This window comes from Bidens hawaiensis, unplaced genomic scaffold, assembly GCF_021521415.1.
Source record: "Bidens hawaiensis isolate Kalapana, Puna unplaced genomic scaffold, B.hawaiensis_p1.1 tig00001143_1, whole genome shotgun sequence".
NCBI lineage: Eukaryota > Viridiplantae > Streptophyta > Magnoliopsida > Asterales > Asteraceae > Bidens > Bidens hawaiensis.
Genome location: NW_027491065.1, coordinates 4,146,291 through 4,171,732, shown reverse-complemented (window position 1 = coordinate 4,171,732; position 25,442 = coordinate 4,146,291). Strand labels below are relative to the sequence as shown.

Sequence of the window (25,442 nt, the reverse complement as noted above, 5' to 3'; positions counted from 1 at the left end):
AATTGGGCTCAGACGTTGTCTTTATTACCCTCATCGCCCAATTGTTCGCCACCACCAGCAACCTTCGCAGGATCACCAATCACCGCCTCGCCTGCAGCCACCTTCACAGCCTCGTCAGCTATCTTCTCCACTCCACTCGGATCCGCTTCTTCCACGCTTTCTCCACTTAACTCCTCCAGCACCTTCTTCCAGGCCGCTACGTCCCAAAAGGGAGTATTGATGCCAGCATCCTGGGTCTCCTTTGCCATACGAAGACGAGATTGGAAAATGGAGATAGCTGCCGACCTCTTCGCCCCTTTCGTGACCTTTTGGATCCTCACCAAGCAATCCGCTTCTTGATGAACCAGTTCATTTTTTACCAGCGCAAGCTCCTGTTTCAAGTCCTCATTCTCCTTGGTGTTCTTATCAAAGAGATTGGTCTTAGTAGTCCCAATCTTTAGCATCTCAGCATTACGAGTGTTGGCTTCGAGGAGTTCATGGTGCAGATCATTCCGTGCTCAAAGCAAAATATCCTCAGCATACTTTTTCATCAAGATACCAGGATACGATAAGAAGACATACCTGATTGAATTCAAAGTCACTGGAGAGGTGTTGCAGATCTCTTGGGTCTTTCTCTTCTTAGAACCCTTAGCTCGGCTACTTTTAGCCTTTGGCAGAATGCCGGGAGTGACCTCCTTCTTCTTGGCACTACGCGTGGACACCATGTACTCAATATCCTCGCAACAAATCTTTGTGTTCTAGCACTTTTTGCATTCATCTCAACCAAGCACCACGCCTCACTTACTAATTTGGTTACAAAATCACTTTTGCTAATTTTTGACCAAAACAACAACCATTCTCTCATGCTATCAGATTGCTTTATTTGTAAATGAAGGTTTCTCACACATTTGACCCGAGTTCACGGGTAAAGGTCTCACCAAACTCAGATAACTCTTAAACGGGTTGTAACATCTCATTATATTAAAAATTAATCCCATCAAATATTTGATATAAAAATCTTATAAAATAGGGATATACTATAAATTAATATCCTATTTTATTTAAATAAAAGATATTATTTATAATTAAGAAACAATTTTATAATAAAAATAAATAAACGGGTAATGGGTATCACCAAACCCAGATAGCTTTTAAACCAGATTATAACATATCATTTATTTGTGAAACCATTTTATCATCAAACCTCAAGTTTATTAATTATTAACTTTCTTACAATAAAAAAATTAAAATCCATATATATATATATAGGGGATGGATCATGCGAGAAGTGAAACTATAGCGAGAATTGCGAGAAGTAGATCTGGACCATTGATTGTGTTTAATCAAGAGTACATAATAAAAGTGGCAATGCAGTAATTAATAGGACAAAAATTTAATATGTTATACATTAAAAAGTGTATATGTGACTTTTGGGTTTAGGCTTATTAAGTTATATCTCAATTCATTCATCTGTTCCCCCATTTTATGCTTTAATCATAACAAATATTCATAGTATTTGTCAACTGTAAAAATTAAGGATTTTGACTTTTATAAATCAAGGTATGTTTACTTTTCTAGGTTGTTTTAACCTAATCTCTTATTATCTCATATAAAATAGTTGCATACATGGATTCTATTATTATTCATTGTCTTTATTATGGAGAGACAATTGTTTGGACAAATATAAGGTTTTTATATACATATACAATTGATTTTAGAGCTTCTTGTGTATGTGATTTGTTTATTGTGTATGCTTGTTTAGCTAATGTGTAGATTGTTTTCTGTGTAGGTTCATTGCCTGTGTAGACGCGTACGTAGTTTTTTTTTCGTGTAAGATTAATGAGCATGTTGTGTAAGTAATTTGTTAATGTGTAGGGAACTGTGGTTGTTCTATATGTATATTATTTACTGTGTAGGTTTACAGAGCTTCTTGTATATGTGGTTTATTTATTGTGTATGCTTATTTAGGCTATATGCATATTGTTTTATGTGTAGGCTTGTTGTCTGTGCAAGTGTATTTAGTTTGTGTTCTATGCAGTGTTAATGGGACTATTGTGTAAGAAATTTGCTACTGTGTTGGGCTGACTATTGTTGTTGTGTATGCAGGTTGTGCGTTGTGTAGGTTTATTGAGCTTCGTGTGTATTATTATGTATGCTTATTTAGGCAATCTACAAATTATTTTATGTTTAGGCTTGTTGCTTGTGTAGATGTATGTAGTTTGTTTTCTGTGTAGGGTTAATGAGACTGTTGTGTGGGGGTGCCAATGGTTGTTGTGTATACGGTCTATTTACTGTTATATTTACTGAGCTTGTGCATGTGGTTTGTTTATTGTGTATGCTTATTAAGGTAATATATAGATCTTTTATTGTGTAGATTTGTTGTATGAAGTTAGGCTGTAAAGATTTTTAGTATGGTCTGTGTAGACTTATTTAAAGGTTTCTGGTTCATTCTAGGGGATATAGAAGAGAACAATACAAATTTTCATCCTATATGATCTATTTAGGTTTGTTATAGATTTTTATCAATAGAACAATACTTCTGAAATGAACCTAATCCTATATATATATATATATATATATATATATATATATATATATATATATATATATATATATATATATACTAAAAATGAATAATGTAAAATGTTTTGGTCAAAATCTAACAAAGGCAATTCCGTAACCAAATCAGTAAGTGAGGTATTGTGCTTGGTTGAAATGAATGTAAAAATGCTAGAATACAAGGATTTGTTGTGAGGAAAAAACCCGTTATCCTGAGGATAACAGAAAAAAAACCCCGGACGGTGAAAACTATCACCACCAGTTTATTAATAATCAAAATCGGTTACAAGTGGTGGACCTAAATTGGATCGTGATTACAACGTGTGAGTACTGCTAAGTCTCGAGTGATATGAGTGTGTGTGAAATGATCCAAATAAGCTCAATTTATACAAATAACTAGCTAACAAGAATTCCTAATTATCCGGGAGTAGTGGACTACTTCCAACTAGCCGTTTGATCTCCACGACTTTTATTAAACACGTTTCAGTTGAAGTAGTCTAGCTGCAGTCTGAGTCTTTAGGGAATCGTGGGAACGTTGTAGACGTGGTAAACAACAGAAAATAGCAATCGACCCGTTAGTTTTATAATATATTGAGGATACCTGTTTCTTGGGAGGATACTGTATCCTTGAGTTATCCTTAATGCATCGCTTGCTGAGGATACAAAAAATCCGACCCCTAACAATTGTCCCCAAAATTAACGGCTGTTGAAGTGGATTACAGCTGTTAATTTTTGAATTTTGAATTTCGACGCTTGTGTAGATCACGTGCACATATCAATCATCCGCAACCATGTCAGTCCCTTGGTTATCTCTATATTTGTCTAGGATAAATAATTCAAAGATCCATCCGATCATTTTCACAGGTAATCTTCTTGATTTCTCTAATCTTCATCTTTCATAGTCATGAGTCCCAAGCTTCATACTTCAGGCATTGAGGATTTTATTTCATAAAATCTTCTCGCAAGTCCCGTAAACGAAATATGCACCTTTAATAATACCAATTTCATGAACCTGCAAGCCAAAGGGTGTTTCCCTACGGGAACAGTCTTCAGACCTTTCGATCCTTCAGTTTTATCTGACCTTGTTTCTAAGACTTGGATCTGCTTCCCGTACTTGCCCTTCAAAATCGGCGTTTCTTACCCATTCCCGGCCTTTACCACCGAGTTCTTCAATAAAACTGGTCTTAGCTTCATCCAAACCATGCCCATGGTTTGGAGAACCTTATTCGTGATGGAGAGGTTGATTACTGACCATGCCCTAGATTTTACCCTTTCCGAGTTAGCCTTCATTTATGATCTTCGAAGCCATGGCTCTTCTCGATACCTCCTAAAGACCAAGTCGGAGCGAGCCCCTCTTGTTTTGAGGAACACTCAAAACAACGATCAATGGAAGAAACAATTCTTTTTCGTTAGGAGGGATTCTCTTCCTCATTTTGAAAACCTTCCATATCTTTGGGTTACCAAAAGTAGGAAACGTTATCCTGAGGTAGTATGCTGATATGCCTTGAACTGATATGTTTTGTCTGTTTCCTTGCAGCTTTGAAGTTCTTTGAAATAGCTCCCCCAGGCAGAGAAACCGAGAGTAAAGTGAACTCATTCTATCTCATAGACGAGGAAGAGAGAACCTTTCACTTTCAATCCAACTTTCAAGAACCACTCCCCTCGGAGGAATCTGACATGTCTGTAAGAAGTAACAATACGTTAGTAATAATAGTTAAGAGTTTAGAGATACTGCCCTCTAATCCAACAGGTAAGTCTGCTGCCGCTTTTGGTCTTCAAGATATTGAGAATAAGGTGTCAACCCGTAGTTCCATCAAGAAAGAGGTCGTTTCCAGTTCCTTGCCTCAACCTGAGAGTAGCCGGGCAAAAAGTTCAAAGAAGAGGAAGAACCAGGAGACCAGTGATTCCATTCCCGTGCATGACATTAACATACACGAAGCTATGAACAAGACACAACAGGTATCCTTCTTTTTGTTGCGTATCCCTGTATCCTGAGGATAATACATGCTGAACAATTCTTATCCTGGCAGGGTCTTGAGTTGCTCTCTTCCAGGTTTGCTGCCATGAGCCTAGAACTTCATGAAGCCCATACCCGCATTGCTGAATTTGTAAAGATTGGGACCTCTAAGACCAGTCTTCTTGATAAGAAGATCAAAGAGCTGGAAGATACGAATCAAGAGCTCGCGCTAGCTAAAAAGGAACTGGTTCATCAAGAGGCGGATTTCTTGATGAGATTCCAAGAGGTTACGGAGGGGGCGAAGAGGTCGGCGCCTATCTCCATTTTCCAATCTCGTCTTCGTATGGCAAAGGAGGCCAAGGATGCTGGCATTGATACCCCTTTTCTGGGATGTAGTAGCATGGAAGAAGGTGCTGGCGGAGCTTAATGGAGAAAGTGTGGAGATGCTGGGACCAAGTGGAGCGGAGAAGGTAGCTCAGGAGGCTGTGAAGGTGGCGGCTGGCAAGGTGGCGATTGGTGATGCTGTGAAGGTGACTGGTGATGGTGAACAATTTGGCAATGAAGGTAATAAAGACAAGGCCTGAGCCCAATTTTTAAGGTTGTTTGCTTGTTGTTTGCAATGGTTTGTAATGGTTGTTGAACAATTTTAATTTTCCGTCTTCAAACAATTATGCTTAGGACAACGGGAAACATGGGTGGAGGGATCTTGGTTTCAAGACGAAGCCAATGTTATCCCGAATTTTGAACATCTAGCAATGCTTGGGTGGAAGCGTTTTCAGTTTGTTAAGAACGAAGCCCAGTGTTGCCTTTTTATTTTCCTGCACTTAAGGTTAGTAATAACACAACCTTTTGGCTTTTACATTGTGTGTTGATTGCGTGATTTTTTAGAAAAATTACCTTGTTAGGTTTCAATTGCAACAAGTCTAAAATAGTTTTAAACTTATTCATTTTTAGAATGATATATCTTAAGGATGATATATCCATAAAATACGTTTTCAGGACTTATCATATTTAAAAGTACAATATCTTAGGACAATGTATATGGAAAATATATCCTTAAAACTGATTACATGTAGCAAAATATCTTAAGTATAACATATCCAGAAGACATATGTTTAAAACTTCTATATATGAAAGTTAACACAATTAAGCCAAAAGATCATACTTCAAAATAAAATAAAATGCAAGGCATATTTAGATATAAAAGTGTACCTTTGCAACAAATATTAATTTAGCAAGCTTGCACATGATGTCCCCAATTGTTGAATCTTTGTGCATCAAACTTTTTGGAATTTGCTCTATCCGAGTTAGAATTAACTTAGTAGCATCTTTTACGCTTAGCGACTTGGCTAACCTTTGATCTATCAAAACCAAGTTATATAATCCTAGCGATTAAGTCCAGTTACTGGTGATAGAGCCTATTTACTAGCGATAAAACTTTTTTACTGGCGATAAAGCCTTTACTTGAAAGACATGAAATTGTCTAAACCTTAGATAAAACTCAGGAAAATCCCAAACGTGAGCGACATGAAAATGCCGAAACCTTAGATAATATGAAAATGTTATAAACCATAGTACGTATGTGTGAACCGTCTGCCACTTATCTTGAGGATCCGATCTATAGCCAACAACAAACGGATTAACAGCTGGTCTGGTCCGGCTGCCTCGAACTATAGTCGAGCATCGTGCGCTCCAAGCGGGGTGTTACCCAATTCGTTAGAAAGGTGAAGACCTTTAAACCTTAGAAGATATCAAGGATATCTTATTCGTGTGGGAGGTGATCAGCCTTTAACTGATGTCAAGATAACGTATCCTTAGGATACCTACGAAACACTAAACTCTTGATAAGGGGTGGGCTAACACCCCTCCGATGCTTAAGTCAGTAAACTTGATAAAAAGATAATAAAGTTTAAATATGAAATAATGTAAAAGTAGATCAGGGAACAAACCTTTATCCTAAGATGTTGAGGATATGAACATATAGTTAAGGATACGAACAAAAATATGCCTTAAAGTGGATAGCATTCCATGATCTTGGTATAGGAACACCTTCCATGGGGATCAATTTGTAGGCCCCTTTGCCTGCTTCTGAATCGATCAAGTAAGGACCTTCCCACTTTGGAGCTAGCTTTCCATCTGCTGGGTTAGTGGTATTCTGGAATGCCTTTCTTAACTCCATATCTCCTACTTGGAATCTTTGAATTCGGATGTTCTTGTTGTAGGACTTGGCTATTCTTTATTGATATGCTGCCATTCTGATTTTGGCAAGGTCTCTGAGTTCATCAATAGTGTCTAGGTCTTTAGTAAGGCTTTGGTTGTTGGACTCAGTATCTTGGGTGCTGGTTCTTGCTGTGGGGATAACCATTTCTGTAGGGATAAAAGCCTCGGCCCCAAACACCAAAGTGAAAGGTGTTTGACCCGTTGCATTTTTTGAAGTGGTTCTATCAGCCCAAAGTACGAATGGTAGCTCTTTAGCCCATTTTCCCTTCCTAGAACCCCAACTTTTTCTTCAAGTTGTTGATGATGATCTTGTTACTTGATTCTTCTTGACCATTGGCTTGAGGATGTACTGGTGTTGAAGTTACCATCTTGATTCCCCAACTTTCACAAAAGTTGGTCGTCCTACTACCAATGAATTGTGAATCATTATCATAAATGATCTCTGCCAGGATATCGAATCTTGTCAGGATGTTGCTCTTGATAAATGAGATCACATCCTTCTCTTTAACTTGGACAAACGCTTCGGCTTCGATCCACTTGGAGAAGTAATCTGTCATGGCCAGCATAAAGATTTTTCCACCAGGAGCCTTGGGCAGCTTTCCCACATTATCCATTCCCCATTTCATAAATGGCCACGGGGATATAATAGGATGTAGTGGTTCAGCTGGTTGATGTAAGACGTTGCTGTGTCTTTGACAAGCATCACACTTTCTGGAGAAGTTCATTGCATCCTTCTTCATTGTCGGCCAGAAGTAATCTGTCCTCAGTATCATGGATACTAAGGCTCTGCCCCCAGTGTGGTTTAAGCAATCACCTTCATGTATGTCCTTGAGGACTTCTTGTACTTCATGATGTTCCAAGCACCTCAAATATGTACCTGCAAGTGATTTTCTATTCAAAATATCATTTAGGATAATATACTGAGTTACCTTCTGGGATTTTCTCCTTCTGGGATCTCGTTATCCTGAAGATACCGTATTATGGGACGGGTCTAGGATACTGGATCATCTTCAGGTTTTGAAGTCTCCATGACTTCGTGATTCTCCTTTGTTGTTGGAGTCAAGATAGGCACGATAGGTATCCTGATGTCATTTGGTATCTTGAGAGCTGATGTCAAATTTGCTAAGGCATCTGCTTCAGAGTTCTATTCTATTGGTATATGTACTATATCAAATGTTTCGAAACACATAGCTAATTGCTTAACTATTTCTAAATATTTTGCTAAGTTTTTTACATTTACGGCATAAGAGTCATTAAAATGATTAGCTAATAATAATGAATCAACATAAACTTGAAGATACCTGACCTTCATATCCTTAGCTAATTGTAAACCAGCTATTAAGGACTCATATTTAGCCTCATTATTCGTAGTCTGAAATTCACAAGATATAGATAGAGGTATAATGTCCGCCTTTGACGTTTTTAGCAGGATACCTAGACCTGTTCCTCTTACGTTGGAGGCACCATCTGTATGTAAAATCCAACTCTCCTTGATGTCCAATTGCTGAACTTCTTTTTCTATTTCTTCAAGGATATCTTGGCTAAAATTAGCCACAAAGTCGGCAAGTGCCTGAGATTTGATGGATGTCCTTGGTTCGTACAAAATTTCGTATGCACTAAGTTTCACTGCCCATTTTGCCATCCTACCTGACATTTCTGGTTTTCTCAAAACAGCTTTGATAGGATAGTTAGTTTTTACATGAATAGCATGAGTTTCAAAGTAATGTCTTAATTTAGTAGAAGTCATTATAAGTGCTAAAATTAACTTTTCAAGATAAGAATACCTGGATTCAACATCTAGTAGACTTTTACTTACATAATATATCGGATGTTGTTGACCCTCGTGATCTTTGACTAGGACAACACTTATTGCACTCCCGAAACCACTAAGTACAAAGATAATGGTTCACCATCAACTGGCTTCATCAGGAGTGGTGCTGAGGATAAGTATTCCTTCAGGGATACCGACGCCCTTTCTTGCTTCTCTCCACATTCGAAATTTTGATTCTTTCTCAGGATATCATAGAAGTCTTTACACTTCTCCAAAGATCTTGAGATGAATCTGTTGAGAGCTGCAATTCTTCTGGTCAACCTTTGGACATCTTTGACGTTTCTTGGCGGTTTGATATCCAAGATAGCCTTGATCTGCTCAGGGCTTGCATCTATTCCTCTCTTGGTGACCATGTATCCAAGGAATTTTCCTGCTTTGACCCCAAAATGACACTTGGCCGGATTCAACTTCATGTTATACTCATCCAGGATATCAAATGCTGTTGCCAAGTCTTTGAGAAGATCCTCAGCCCTCCTCGACTTTACCACCATGTCATCTATGTAGACTTTCATTGTATCCCCCAGTTGGTCTTTGAACATCATGTTGACTAGCCTTTGGGATGTTGCATATGCATTTTTTAGTCCAAAAGGCATTGCAATATAACAGTATGTACCTGTGGGAGTCAAGAAGGCCGTGTTTTCTTGATCTGAAGGCTCCATTTGAATTTATTGAAATCCCGTGGATGCGCCCATGAATGTTAGTAGTTCGTGGCTAGCAGTTGCATCCACCATCGAGTCAATTTGTGAGAATGAAAATGGGTCTTTTAGGCAGGCCTTATTCAGGTCTGTGAAGTCCACACACACTCTCCATTTCCCATTTTTCTTCTGGACTACAACTAGATTGGCTAACCATCTAGGATAGTGGACCTGTCTTAATTCCAATAATTATGTTTCCAAACAAATAATTTGTTTTCTTTTCTTTTATTTTATTTTATTTGGGTTTGGCAACAGCGATGGAGGCTTGGAATTGCCGATATTATTCATGCTGATTAAGGGTATCGATATAATTCATATCAATTAAGGGGTATCATTTTCATTTGTTATGAAGGTAGTATCAAGAACACATAAATTGAAATGAAAACTCGAATATTATTAATTACGATTACGAATTAAACATGTGTACAAAAGGAATTTTAGAATAAAACAGTCACGAACAAGATTGAATTCTAGCCCTAACCCCCAAATATAACAGTTAAAGAGCTTGTGACGGAATTAGATGGAGAATGACACAAACAGTCCCTGAAACTTCACGGACTTGATAAATTTCTTCCAAAGCTTCATTTACTCTTACAACAAAATATTTAAATATAAATCCAAATATTTGGGTTGAAAATTGAATTAAAATATTCAGGCTGAACCTAATAAGGACCAAACCAAGGGGATAAAATTCATAATAATGGTTTTTTTATCTTCTGATTGATTGAAATTCTGAAATCAATTACCAAAAGGTCTTTTTTAATTGGATGGGAATAAATGAAAAATTATTAATATTAAATCGCCTCATATGAAATCCGAAATTTTTTTTTCTTTCCAGAGCTTGTGATACTTTATCATATATAAAGAGAAAACTTGGTTTATCCCAAGCAACTTACTTCTTTTTAATTTGAATATAAATCCAAATTTTAGTGAACATCAAAATATAAAGGAAAGGCAAGAGGAGGGTGAGGATTTTTTAAATTTTAGCCATCCAGTTCAAAACAATATTTTGAATTGAAGAATCAAAACATATTAAAGAATCTTTTTTAGAATCAATGAAAAACTAAACATATTATTTAAAGAAGATTTTTCTTTGCAATTAAGATGGATTTGACGTTTAAATAAATTGAACCAAAAATGATGAATAATATCCATATATACGTCTCCTAGTTAGCCTCATAAATGTAAGAAATATTACTATATCCTATATTCAAAGAAAAGAAATGAATCTGGATATAATGAGGAGACGTTTAAATCTTACACAATTAACGAAAAAGAGAATATTGACTATGGAACCTGCCCGTCTATCTGTAAAAAATGATGGACGGTTTTTTTTTGTATCAAATCAAAGGTATTTCATTAGTTCACAAAAGTAAGCACCAAAGTAAATCAGAGACACTGAAACCCCCAAAATGTTGCTAAGAATCATTTTGATGAATCAATTCCAAGACATAAAATAAAAAACTCTAAATAGAGACAAACAGAATTTTATTTTTTTTGTTCTTGAACGAATTTTATCGTCTAGACGTCGTAGAGAATAAAGAATTATAACTTATTTCAATTTAAAGAATCAAATTAATGTGCATAGAAATCAATTATTTTGCAACGAGAACAAGATAAAAAAAACCGGAGTCAATTTTGTGAAAATTTTGACATAAAAAATGAATTAATTAAATTAAAGTTCTTTTTTTTGGCCTAATTATCGATTAAACGATTTAGCTTGTATGAATCGCTATTGGTTTGACACCAATATGGGAGTCGTTTTAGTATGTCAAGGATATATATGTATCCATAATTGAAAATTTTGAGTTTCCTATATAATCTGTCTATCAATCATCTTTTTTTCATTTTTTCTATTGTACGTGATCTGTAAATACCAATGTTATATGCAAGTAACCCGATGCACACATGTACTGTCCTACATCCCAGTTTAGGATAAATAATAAGGAAATAGCGTATCAATTAAAGCTATAAATAAATAAAAAAATATAAACTCTTTGGTATCATCTTTTGTATCACTAGGAAAATGAACTCAAAAATAGGTTAATGTTAATTGATAAAATGAAAATAAAGAAATTATGATTGTTATGTATACTACCTTAAAATATATGGCAATCATATTCATTTGATGGAATTGTTTGATCTTAAAGGGGATCTTCTATAATTTCGCACGTGAGGGGTTATTTCTTGGTTTCGTTCAGTCATTAATAACTTGATTATTTTTAGATAGTAGTAGATAGAAACAACGCTTGTAAGGATTCCTATTAAAACCAAGAAATATAGGTCTGCCTGCCATCCACGCCAGAATAAATAGAGTTTTCCGAAAAAAACCTGCTAGTGAGGGGAAGACCTCCTAGGGATAAGAGACATAGGGCTAAAGAGAGAGCAAAAAAGGATCTTTCGTGTATAATCCCGCGTAATCTCAAATTTTCTCTGTTCTGGTACGTAGACCAAATAAGATAATGCAAGCAAAAGTTCCTAGATTCATGGAGATATAGAATAGCATATAAGCTATCATGCTTGCATATCCATCATTTGAGTCTCCGATAATTATTCCAATAATTACATATCCGATTTTCCCTATGGACGAATATGCAAGCATACGTTTCATGCTTGTTTGAGTAATATCAATGAGATTCTCCAATATCATGAAAAGAATAGCTAGGATTTCTAGAATAAGATGCTATTCGTTTGATGAGAAATAAAAAGGAATATTGAAAATTCAAGTGGCTGAAGCTAAAGCAGCTACTTTCGAAGTAACAGAAAGAAAAGCAACGAATGGAGTGGGAGAGTTAGAGTTGAAAAGAGGATTCCTCACTTCTTTCTCTTTTTCAAAACCTTGCATGAGACTTTCATCTCACATGGCTCCTAAGTGATAAAAGAAAGAAGAACTCCTCTTCTTTCTTTTTTGATTACCCTCCTCACGTATGTTTAAGACCGAATCCATTCGATTTCTAAAAGAGATTACTAATCCTTAACTTTTCGAGGAATCCTTCATCAGCGGTTGTGTGACTGATTTTTTCAATCTTTTCGATCTTGGTTCCATAGGAATAAGTCAGAAAGTAGAACCATATGATTTGATTTGTTCTCAATAGCCATGAGATGATCATATTAGGGTGATCCTTTTGTTGACGAATGCTCCTATTACACTCATAGTCTTTGAAGAATGAGTATGTAGCATCTACACCGAGAATTTAAGTACTGTATATGTCATTAATCTGATCCTTTTTCCATAAAAACGAACTTGCAAAACGGATCTGTTTATAATAAAGGATTCGTTGTTCCTAACCCTACTTCACCGTATTGTTATTTGAACAAGTGAAAGTTCTATCTTGGTCCGAGTGAGGATAGCATTTCTCTCCTGTATGTCCATGGAGTTTTGAAAAATCCAAGCATCTCAAAGATAGATAGATAGATAGATAGATAGATAGATAGATAGATAGATAGATAGATAGATAGATAGATAGGTAGGAATTTATCGAGTGAACCGCACTCCTCCATATACGTCAAGAGTCCATTGATGAGAAGGGGCCGGGAAAGCTTGAACCCAATCCTACATTGATGAATATGAGAGCAATTAGAATTCTTGGGGACTTATACATTTGTGTATATTGATAAGACCATTCACTATTTCTTGAAGCTTGATCTCTCCCCCGAATGAGCCATATGGCTAAGAGAAACTTTAAGGCTCCAATCCTGGTGCCCTACGTTGGGTGTTGGATTTAATCAAAAACACAGTTCTATATATCAGAGTGAATTAGAACTTTTGCAGAACAATTAAAACTTCTAACATCATTACAAAATCTCAAATTTAAACAAAACATTCAGAAAAGTCTCATAAGTTCAAACATCACAAAACATTTTAACTTCAAGTCTTTAGAAGCCAGCTTCTTTATTCTTCTACCATGTGTGCTTCTCAAGCCAGCTACCTCGGTCTATTTGCCCGCATGCATACTAAAAGTCAGCTACGCTGAGTGAGTTCTAGTTAATCAGGCAGCATACATTACATTCACATACTTACATACACGCATCAAAGATACATATTACATACTTAACCTGCTTACCTTTCCTTCATGCATACATACGTACATACATACATACATACATACATACATCCTTTCATACTTTCATACTACATACGTAACTATCTCTACCATCTCAAATATTATTAGCGTCTGCTCCCTTCTATCTCAGATATTATTAGGGTCTGGTCCCTTCTATCTCAGATATTATTAGGGTCCGGTCCCTTCTATCTCAGATATTATTAGGGTCAGGTCCCTTCTTTACGAAAAACCACACCCTTTACTTATCTGTTGTTATACATTTATATACATAATCATACACGTCCACGTACATACTCTTAACTCTTTCTATATCATTCAATTTACATTCACCAACATTCATATAGCATACACTTACCACTTAAGGTAAGTGTATTCACTAAACACATAAGAGTATGCACACAGCCCCGAAAACATAACAGAGCAAGGGGCTAGAAACTCACCTGAATCCTGTTCCTCTCAGAGTTTATGGTTACACCTCTTTTCATCTGGGCACGGCTAACTGTGTACAAATTACAACCATCACTTAAGTATTTCTAATCATATCATAATTCTAGGATAGTGAAACTCTTAATGAATGGGGGTCTATGGGCAGCGCCCCTGGCAGCAGGGTTCTAGGGGCGGCAACCCCTAGTAGAGTCCAAGGGGCAGAGCCCTTGGCTGGGATCGAGTTGAGTTTTACAAACCATTCGGATCACATATGAAACCAATCACATGGATGCAATCCAATTGCATCGCATGGAGCAAACCAATTGCATCACATGGAGCAATCTAATCGCATCGCATGGAGCAATCCAATCGCATCACATGGAGAAATCCAATCGCATCGCATGCCAAATGAATCGCATCACATTTTTTTAAACAAATGGCCTTGCATGTCTATGCGATGCGATGTGATTCTGCTTTGTGCGATCCGATTCGCTGTTTTCTTTCTTTTTACCATTCTTTGACCAATTTTGTCCTTTAACCACTCCTTATGCCCCATTTTACTATTCTAACGAGTTCTGGATCGTAACAACTTTGTCTACTTGCTTTTACATGGCCCGAACGTTACCCGTTCGTCCCGAATCACCACCGTTAACTCGTAGTTCATCAAGTTTATGTTTTTCTTGCATCTTACAGCCCGGTTTACTACCATACCGAGTTTCATGGCAAACCGACCTCAAAAACTTAACATTTTTAACCAAAACATACCTTCTTAGGTTCGGTTTTGCCCCGGGTCTGATTTTATACGTGATCAAGAGTTGTTTCTTATTGTTTGATGATGCTTGAACACGAAATATGCCCTCCTTTAACTCAGATTTGGATCCAGGTTTGAAGGAGAGTGTTTATGTATGTTCTTGAGTATATAAAAAACAACGGGCAAATAAAAAAAATGTAGAACAATTATCAAATAACTTTTTAAACACTAAACTGTATGCTTTTTGAAACAACCAAAAATATGTATTTATTTGTTTATTTATTTTAAAAAACTAAAACAAAGTGATGGAAAAAGTGTGTGTATATAACTTTTAATTATTCCCATAATTGGTCATCAGCTAGCCACAGAATTATAACTATCACCGCTAATTAAGGCACTTGACTAATTGATAAACTGTTGGCTTGGTTTAGTATTTCAAACATTAACCCTCAATTGATAAAATTTATGTGCATGTAACTCTATATATTTCTGAATGAATATGGATGAGACATAATGACTATTTATAAGGAGTTACTCAACTAAGCCACTTCACAAAACTAACTGTACCATTATTGACTTAGTTGACCATCTCTAAAACGCCTAATGTAAATGAGGGGTTGGAAAGTGTACTCCTGACCCGGCTAAACCACGCCCAGGTAAATAGATGGTGGGACCATCTTTCAAACAACTTGTATGAAATGTGTCATACATATGAGTATATGACATTAAGATTAGTTAAAATTATAACTCACCCTCCTATTTTCTTCCCGCATTCTTAAGCATGTTTCTTTTACTCTCCGGCTTTGATCTTACAAAAAAGTAGCATTTCACTGCTAGCTGTCAAGTACTTAACTAACCTCAGTAAATGGTTAATAGATTTGGGATCACCTATAGTAGTTAAATTTTTGGGTTGCTCCTCTTCTTACTCAAACTTGAGTGCACCCTTACCTTATTCTTTTACCCACATTCATTCCTGAAAATTCATAATAAAAAAAAGAAACTTATTAACCAAACTAAACACATTTACCTTGTTTAGTCTTGAATCCAGCTAATACAGATTTAGAACTGAAAGCATGAAAACTGCATATTATTCTGCAACATATCAGACTCATATCGCCAATTTGCCATTAGTGTTGTCGACCAATCACCACCAAACCCTTAGCTTAGCCTTGCATACCTGAATGACCACTTAACCATTAGTCATCCTCGCAAAACTAAAGTATAGTATCAACATAGCTATGGATTACAATTTGCATAAGTTGCCTGAACGTCAAATGAATATTGTCATTCGGTTTCTTATTGCAACGCCTATAGTTAGATATATGATTTCGTATGTTGAAGACCCGTAAGAAATTTGCAAAGACTGAAGTTTGAAATTTTACAAATGCCAAATGAAATTGAATCAATTCTCACACCAATGTTTATTAATCTGCTACTATAAAAAAAAAAGTGAAAATAAAGATAACATATGCAAAACAATAATAGGCCAAAAGAATGAGATTTCACCATTTAGGCCAATTTTGTCCCAACATCACAAAACCATAGTAGGCGAATAACTTGCCATTTGAAAGTAAACATTTCAATTTTTTTTTATGGGTAAAAAAAAAATTAATGAACATAAAAAAGGATTAATGAGGTTAAAGTTTTAATAATTAATTAAACCCATCTAAACTTCTGTATTTACAGATAGATTATTATAAATATATAGTTTTGTATTTGCAAATAATATGACTAAACAAAAGTTAACGCAAATTTGATATTTATTTAGAAATAATATGATTAAACAATATATACATATCTGTAGTGCATGTAATAATATGACTAAAAGAAATATAGTTTTGTATATTACATACTGAAGTTTGAGTTTATAATTAGGTCTTTCAATTGTTTTCCTATCATCTGATAGCTCAACATAAGATAATCCCGTATTAAACAAATCAAAACTAAAAGGTATGTAGTCATTAGGGCTTGTGGGCTGTGGCAACACAAAAAAAAATGTTTACAATAAATCGAATACTAACCTTTTACAATTAGGGCTTTTGATTGTTACAAACCAATACACCCTCCTTAAGGGCTAATGTTACAAACCAAACAGAAGAACTCAACCCAAAAGACTAGTCTGATAGGTGAGGGAACCCATTTGGCTTATAAACCCCACATCAGTTGCCCATACAACCGATGTGGGACAAGTCTCATACCTTGCAATGGTTTCAGTCCGTAACAATACACTCTCCTTAACGGCCAACGTCCTCGTTGATCACGGCTGGCTTCCTCCAGGCCACCACTCTGTGGGCCACCACTCCGAGGTTGGCCTTGATACCAATGTTACAAACCAAACAGAAGAACTTAACCCAAAAGACTAGTCTGATAAGTGAGGGGACTCATTTGGCTCATAAACCCCACATCAGTTGCCCATACAACCGATGTGGGACAAGTCCCATACCTTGCAATGGTTTCAGTCCGTAACATTGATAATTGAGTTAGGCCTTGCGAAGTTCTCAGTTCCGATCTCGAGCCCATCCTGGTTTTCGTCCCACCATGTGTTACGCCAGAGAGTTCTGATCTTGTGGCGGCACTAGGACTGTCAAGTGGCAGCCCGCAACATGGTTTTTTAGGGGAACACCCAAATCGACCTTTGAAGCCAGCGTGGACCCGGTTAAAACAACATAGTTTGGCCAGGTTAAAACAATGTGAGACTCCAAAATAAAATTACGATAACCAAACATAAAAAGAAAATCGCCGTTTTTAAATAGAAAACAATTACACAATATTTTTCAGCTACATATAGGGATGGCACTGAAACCCGAACCCGATAGGAAAACCCGAAACCCGACACAAATGGGACGGGTAATACCCGACCCATTAGGGTTTGGGACGGGTTTGGGATTAGTTTTGAAATTTTTCGTGGGTTTGGGATTTGTAATATATCCGATTACCCGACCCGATTACCTGATAACTTTGACCCTCCAGTTACCCGATTATATACCAGCCATAACTTTTTTATATATTTATTATATATATATCGGACGGTTTGTAGTAGTTCTCTTGTACGATCAATAAGGAATTTCATGTGTGACTTATTAAAAATAAACTTACATCAAATGTAGTAACACTTATGTCATTTGGTGTCATCACAGGTAAAAAAAACAATTTATTTTAATGTGGGGTGGCTGACAAACCAACATCTTTCGTCTACCCTTTAGCTTTATAAATATCGAACAAATACCACGTTATTACAATAATATTGTTACATTTTTTAATATAGTAACTTTGAACCAGAAAAAAAGAAAGAGCAGCAGGCAATTTTGTTGGATATAATAGTAAGTATGCCATTTTGGAGAAGATAATAACTAATAACTTTGAGAAAAAAAACAGCTAGCAATTTTTATAGGAGAATGGTATTTTGTCAAAAACCCAATAGAAAACCCGAAACCCGATAGATATTCTGAAACCCGACAGGTAATTACCTGATAAATATCCGACGGATTTGGAACGGACTTTACTAAACGGATATGAGTTTAGAAATACCTAAACCTGATCTATTTTTATAAAGAACTATGTGGAAAAAAATCACTTGAGATACCTGAACATGTTTTTGTAGGTTTTCACAATGTGGTCCCCACTTGTAAATAAAAGCTATTTAATTATATTATGGGTGGTGTGCTCAAGTAATTCATTTCATTTCATTTGGGTGTTGAAAAGACAAAAAAGCCGCACTTTTCCCGGCTGCTTTTTGTTTAGGAATCCAAACAAAACAAACACCTCTTCTTTCATCGAATTCCCCTGCAAACTTTCATTTCATATCAACAATCCAAACACCCTTCCTCCTTTTTCGTTTCTTCCTAAACCAAACTATCTCTTCATCCGACCCATAATCAGTCTTTCAATCCACACATAATGAATTTTCCCGTTACAGCTTTCTCACCATCTTCATCTTCATCTTCATCTGCTAATTCTGCTGTTGTTCGAGTCGATAAAGCCACCAGCGACTTCTTGATTGAACCCGATTGGACTCTCAACATCGATATTTGCGATACCATCAACGCCAATTCTTGGTAATCTTTGCATCATCACTTGTTTCTTTTCTGTGTTTTTTACCGATAAAAATTGAATCTTTTGATTTGGGTTTGTTGTTTTTAGGCTTCTTTTACTTTTGTTAATCACTCAAAACTGTAAATAGTATAAATTTTTTTTTGAGTTCATGTTGTGTTAATCCAAAAATATGATCTTGTTTTAATAATTTGTAACCCTAATTAGATGTCATGATTATGTTATCATGCATGTTTTTGCTATAATTGGATAATGGATATAGGGAAATCAATTGTGAATTTTGAATATTTTATGCACAAATTAGTTGGTTTTTTGTTATCGATTCTAGGGTTCTATAGATGTTATTATTAGGACTGTCACGTGCAAACCGCGGTAATTAGTTGACACGATTGGAATATTTGTAACTTTCCAGGCTTGCTAAAGATGTTGTTAAGGCTCTGAAGAAAAGGTTGCAACACAAGAACCCGAATGTTCAGCTACTTTCGTTAACGGTATCGTATCTTTTTGGGTATTTTTTGTACAATAGTAATTGAATATTACAAATCTTGAAATGGGTAGATTATTAGTTATTACTGATTGTAGCTTTTAGAGACGATGGTTAAGAATTGCGGTGAGCATGTTCATGTTCAAATAGGCGAGAGAAACATGCTTCCGGATATGATCAAGATTGTTAAGAAAAGGGTAATTGATGATCATATTTACATCATACCTAGAAAGTTTGGAACTTTATAAAAAGTAATGTATGCAGGCGGACATGCGTGTGAGGGACAAAATCTTGGTTCTTTTAGACTCTTGGCAAGAAGCGTTTGGTGGTCGAGGAGGAAAATATCCTCAATATTATTATGCTTATGATGAATTACGAGTACGTTTATTATATTTATGCATCTCTTTTGTCTTGTTTAGAATCATGATTTTCAACAACAGATGAATATAATCTATTTTATTACTATATGAACAAAGTAATAATGTTATTTCGGATCCACAAGATTTCTTTTTTTTTCGGAAAGTTTCGAGCTTGAAAAAGGCTATTTTCCCGTGGACTTACTTCGTATTGGATTGGATACGCAAGATTTTTTTTACTGGCTAGTTTCAAAGTTAAATTACCATTTTGCCCTTGAGGATGTTATCATACTTATTTAAGAAGTTTTTTGGATTTTGTTTGATGACAGCAATCTGGAGTACAATTTCCACAAAGGTCGCCTGATGCAGCTCCAATATTAACACCTCCCGTTACGCATTCATCTTTCGTACCCCCTCAAGCAAACCGTGGTGTACCGATTTACCCTCCAAGTAGGCTTGATGAAGCCATGGCTTCTAAGATTCAAACTTTAAGGTTTATTTATTTGATTTTTCTTGCTTTTCCCACATGTAATGTCATAAAGAAGAGTGGCTGCTTAATGAATTTCTATTAACTTTGTTTTCTTTTAGCGTGTCAATGATGGACTTGATGAGGAATGTGTCAGACCTCTTATCTGATATGCTGCAAGAAGTTGATCCAAATGACCGTGCAGTACGTTTATTATTTCCTTTCCTTGCAAAAGTTATTGTGTATGATTCGGGTAAGATTTAAGTTTTAACTCATCTTTTATGTTGTTAGGCTGTAAAAGATGAGGTCATTGTTGATGTTGTGGACCGGTGTCGATCAAATCAGAAGAAATTGATACAAGTTTTAGCTTCCACAAGGTATGTTAACAGTTAACCTTATCTTTTCGGTTGGTTGAAATGTAATGATAATAATAAAGGTATTGACTGTGTGCAGCGATGAGGAGCTTCTTGGTCAGGGTATTGAATTAAATGACTATATTCAAACTGTTATTGTGAAACATGATGCCATTGCATCTGGTTCTCCAATACCTTCTGATAATAATCCAAAGCCCCAAATAGAACTTCATAGTGAAGAAAAAGAAGAAAGCCCGAAAGCAAGTGTTGCATTGTCTTCCCCGGTAACTGAACAGTTCAAAACCGAGCCTCAAGAAGAAGAAGAAGATGAAGTTGAAGATGACTTTGCTCTGCTAGCTAGAAGGTTTAGGCACTTTTTTTAATCCGGGAAAAATTGAATCATTCACTCCTAAACGGGTTATGTTTTCATATCTAAGGGGTCAAGTTGAATAAAAAAATTGCTTAAAAAGGAAGTCAACCGAATCAATTTGTCTAACAAATTACCCATTTTGACTCGTTTATCCAAACATGGGCTTTATTTTATTCCAAATGGGTTAAATCGAATCAAACGATTTGGTTAAAAAGGAAGTCAACCAACCTGTTTTGTCTAATGAATTACCCATATTGACTCGTCTGTCAAAACGTGGGTTATATTTTTATTCCTAGTGGGTCAAATCAAACAGTTGGGTAAATAGGAAGTCAATCTTCCCAGTTTGTCAACGAATAACCCGTTTTGGCCCGTTTATCCAAATAAGCGTTTCATTTTTATTTCTAGCCCGTAAACCGAATCATATTTAGTCAAAAAAGGACCCCACCTGCTTCTTTTTTCAACTACTATTTTTATCGTCTTAAATTATACTTTTTTCATTTTGTTTTGTGTATTTTCAGGCACACAAAAGCACAAACGACCGTGCCTCAAAACGGGCCCATAGTAAATGAGCCCGGAACCACTCCCCCGGATCCTTCAACGAGTATGGCTTTAACTCTAACCGACCCACCTCCACCATCAAACAAAACTCGAGCAGATGACATGATAGACTTTTTGAGCCTTGCATTGTCTGTAACTATTACTTCTCCTCAAAACATTGACCAATCACCTCCAGTTTCAGCCGCCACACCGAATCATTCCCAACAAACTCAACAACCACCAGTAAACAATTATGTTGTGCCATGGGCTCAGCCCGAACCGCAACCACAACCACAGGTCCAGCCCGAGCCTCAATACTCATCTGGCTATATTCCACCACCATGGGCTGCAACTCCTGGATACTACACCAACCCGTATACGCCTCCTTTGTATAATAATATTCCTTTGCAGCAAGCAAACTCATATTCCAGTAATCTGAGGGCGGTAGGCGTGAATGGAGATGGTGGGGTTGGCTCAAACACTGCTGGTGGTGGTCAACGGCCCGCCTTTGTTCCTTCGTACAGATTGTTTGAGGATCTTAATGTGCTCGGAAACCAAAAGGCGAGTGGTGCATCGTCTAATGTTTTCGGGAGTTATAGCCAAAGTATGATGGATGGGAAGAAATGAAATGGCAGAAGGTAATAAGTTCGGTACAATGAGCTTAAATATGTGTTCTTGTGAATTCGGTAGTTGGTTTGTGTATTGAATGTGCATTCATTTAGATCAATTTCTTGGTTTGTGTCATGATTTTGGGTATATGATTTTGTATCTATGAAGGGATTTGATAGTTTTTAGCCTCTGGTTTATTGCATGTTGGTTTTGGACCCAAGTTATAATTTCTGGAGATTTAAGATTAGCTAATGGTGCGTTTGATAGGTTAGAAACATTATAGTGAAGATTATAATATTTTAGATTTTGTTGATATTCTAACTTTGGTTGACCTTTCTTCTAACTGGCACCCGAGCTAGTAATAACCAAACGGATGCTAAGACATGGTTTTGGGCAATTAAAACTGAACTAATCGATAGTTATACAAATGATTAAATTGGTCATAAAATCATTCTATTGTATTGTATATTATCATGTTACAAGAAGCCATATATATGGGAATTATGAATAAGCCTAAGGTGTAATTGGTGTAACTTTTGTCTTAATGTAGTTGTCTTGCAGTTTGCCCCTCTTTGGCTTGTAGTGGGGCCGTTGGCTTCAGCCTTGTAATTTAGGACTTATATGACTTAGGTGACTAATGGCGTATACACCTACAAGTCTGTTGTAAGGACAAATGTGTTATCGTGTAATTTTTCATTTTCATGCAAATCAACCTACTTTGGTGGTTTGATTGGTTGGTCGAGTCCATGTTGTGTATATTAGCTTGCTATAGTTCACATTACGCGCACATGCGCACACTCACTAGATATTGTATGTTAGTGACTTTTAAATCTTGCAAGTTGTAAGCATATATGGCCTTGATGACTACGATCTTCACTTAAGGAATTTAGAACTTTAGTTGTCTGTGATTTGGATACGCAGGACTTAACGTTGAATTCGAGGAATTCATCCTCACCAGTTTGAATTTCAGGATGTGGATTTTAACATGGTTGAATTCAAGGACTTGAATGCTGAATTTATATACAAAACATACAGTAATGTTGCTATTGTTAGTGAAATGATAAGAGAAAACATGGTCTATACATTTTATTCTTAACATAAAAACAATAAGAACCAATTTGCTGTTATTATTAAGTTTATTATTATAGGTGTTTGCTGTTATTTTTTGTTTGTATTTGCTAATTTTCGATTATGAGACGTTATAAGTATTTGTTGATTTATATTTTGTTGTTATTATTAGATTTTTTCTTTTGCTGTTATTATTTTGTTCTTGATTTGATTCTTTTGTGGTACTTTTAGGTTTTTTTTCTTTGTTATTATAAATTATTGTTTATGTAGATTGGTATTGTAGTTGACATTGTTTCTTAGGTTCTTGTTTTTTTATAAATTGGTATTATTTCCTATGTTCTCATGTTAAGATTGAAATGTATACAAACCTTTCCCATGATAAGAGTGACACTCAAAAGATATTCTCAATAATGTGAATTTATTAAATGTAAATTTTATGTAGGTAAACAAAGTTCTTACGTTAATATGCATATGTTTATACTTTTTAGATGGAAGTAAATCAACAATAATATCATATACTTTTTATATAGAGAAATAATATATATGATTCCATCCAAGTAAATTAAGCATGTTCTTTGTTAATTTGTACATAACTTTACAACCAATCTTGCAACTAACCAACCTTGTTAGCCATATGGAATTCGTTTCATCGTCTTAACAAGTTAATTTGAATATATTTATAGTTGAAGTAGATGCAAGTTGCAAAGTAAGACTTCTAGAAATTAACGATAAACAATTTCGGGAAGCATGAATTGTCCCGTAAGCTGTTTAAATTTTCATCTCCTCCTCCTCCTAGTGTACATATACATGCTTGATTTAATAAAATATATATCGTAGCATAAAGACAGTCTACTTGGCTCTTCTATTTTCAAAAGGCCATAGATATTCAAGGTGAAGAGTATCTGGTTTTGTAAATACCCACAAAAGGTCTTAAAATAACTCTCTAGCCGATAAGAGGTGTTGCTGTATAAAGTTAAAATGTTATACAAATTTTAGTGAATGATTTGAGTTAGTTCTTAGTAACAACATACGCATTCAGTTTAAACCATCACTTGCTTGGTATTGATACATATAGGGTATAGCGTAAATACCCAGTTCCTTTCTCATCCATTTCTTGAACTTGTTACAACACTCGTCAAAGGTTGTTGCTTTGAAACTCCCGGACTTTTATTACGACTTCACACCGGTCTTGTAGGGCGGTGGGTTTGGGTCTTAGGGACTACCGATTAATCGAGATTAATAGGCATTAATCGGATTGGAATTTATATATAATTTGTGGAATATACATACTTATACACACACCGAATTTTATATGTAAAATTTTCAATTTTGACCAAATATCAATTAATCAATAACTAGTCGGTGGAGTACCGACTAGCGATTAATCGGTGCCTGGACGCGATTTTTACAACCATGCTTCACACAAAATTAGCAAACTTAATGGATTACGGGTCAAGAACACAAGCGTGTAACATAAAAAGAGAATAGGGTATTCTACTTTTTATCTCCATATATTCAACTAATAAAAATGGGCATTTAAAAAAATTGGATGAATAGTGGATAACCCATGATCAGTGAACGCAAACCCTAAACCTAACTAGAATTCGACTATGGACTCTTTTGGACTCTATAAACTATAAAGTGTTTACACCATAAAAGAGATCAATTTATATAGAGCATGCGACAGATCTTAATTTAGCAATGAAAAATGTATCTTTTGTTGTGAAACAAGCCTAATAGCAAAACAATAAGAGAGAGACATTAGGTATATATTACAATAAGGTACAATAAGAATTATATATAGGATAAGAAAACTTGAGGAGGAAGCTAATCTATATTAGGTGTTGATAACCATAGTATTAATATATTTATAACACTCCCCCTTGGTTATCAACTTAATACGCTTGGAGATGCCGCCTCATTAAAAACATTGTTAGGAAAACCCAGTGGGACAAAACCATGCTAAGGGAAAAATAGTGCAGAACGTATTGTCTCCCCCTGATTTATATATCCGTTAAAAAGGTAAATATCGATCTTCTGTGAAAGCTTCAAAACTTTTGTACTCAATCATTTGTGCCTTCGTCCCTTGACATGCGAATTGTTAAGTGGAACAATGTTGCATGATCTTCACGTGAAAACTTCTGTTATGTCATTTCGTAACCATATACTATTGTATTGATACCCTGTTGTGTTTCTCTGAATGACAAGACTACCAAAACTTGTTTTGATGGGTTAGTAAAATATAAACACATATCTTTCATACCTGAAATATATGTTTTAACCCATTCCGATGTCTCCTAGCTAGACACATGCCGATAAATATAAATAAAGAAAATAATAAGCATATATAGCTAACAATACGTATAATGCAGTTATGCATTTAATTGTGGTATTTCCAAACTAATAATAGTTCATATTCGAGTAGGAAATGATATTAGAGTGCATTGTTGGACATCCTTTAACATACTCAAAGAATGAATCTTGTCTTTGGTAAAATGTCTCAACATCTTTTAGATGCATTTTGATGGATTGATAAACATATAATTACACATATACTCGAACTACAGGTCGAGCAATAATCACATCATATCAAGGTATTTCAAAAATTTTCCTCCTAAAAGTTCTACAGTTTCTCTCGATGATGTGTACATTATCACTGTAAACTGT

General features: G+C 35.7%; 1 protein-coding gene across 1 annotated transcript; it reads left to right on the top strand.

The window, feature by feature from the left end:
* Positions 1–18,359: 18,359 nt before the first annotated feature.
* On the top strand, positions 18,360–21,922 carry LOC143560561 (TOM1-like protein 6). Its single transcript, XM_077048842.1, has 9 exons — positions 18,360–18,537; positions 18,945–19,023; positions 19,115–19,213; positions 19,281–19,394; positions 19,702–19,865; positions 19,961–20,042; positions 20,130–20,215; positions 20,292–20,555; positions 21,080–21,922. The coding sequence occupies exons 1-9, from the start codon at positions 18,380–18,382 to the stop codon at positions 21,723–21,725; spliced, it is 1,692 nt and encodes a 563-aa protein (XP_076904957.1). The 5' UTR covers positions 18,360–18,379; the 3' UTR covers positions 21,726–21,922.
* The last annotated feature ends 3,520 nt before the right edge of the window (positions 21,923–25,442 follow it).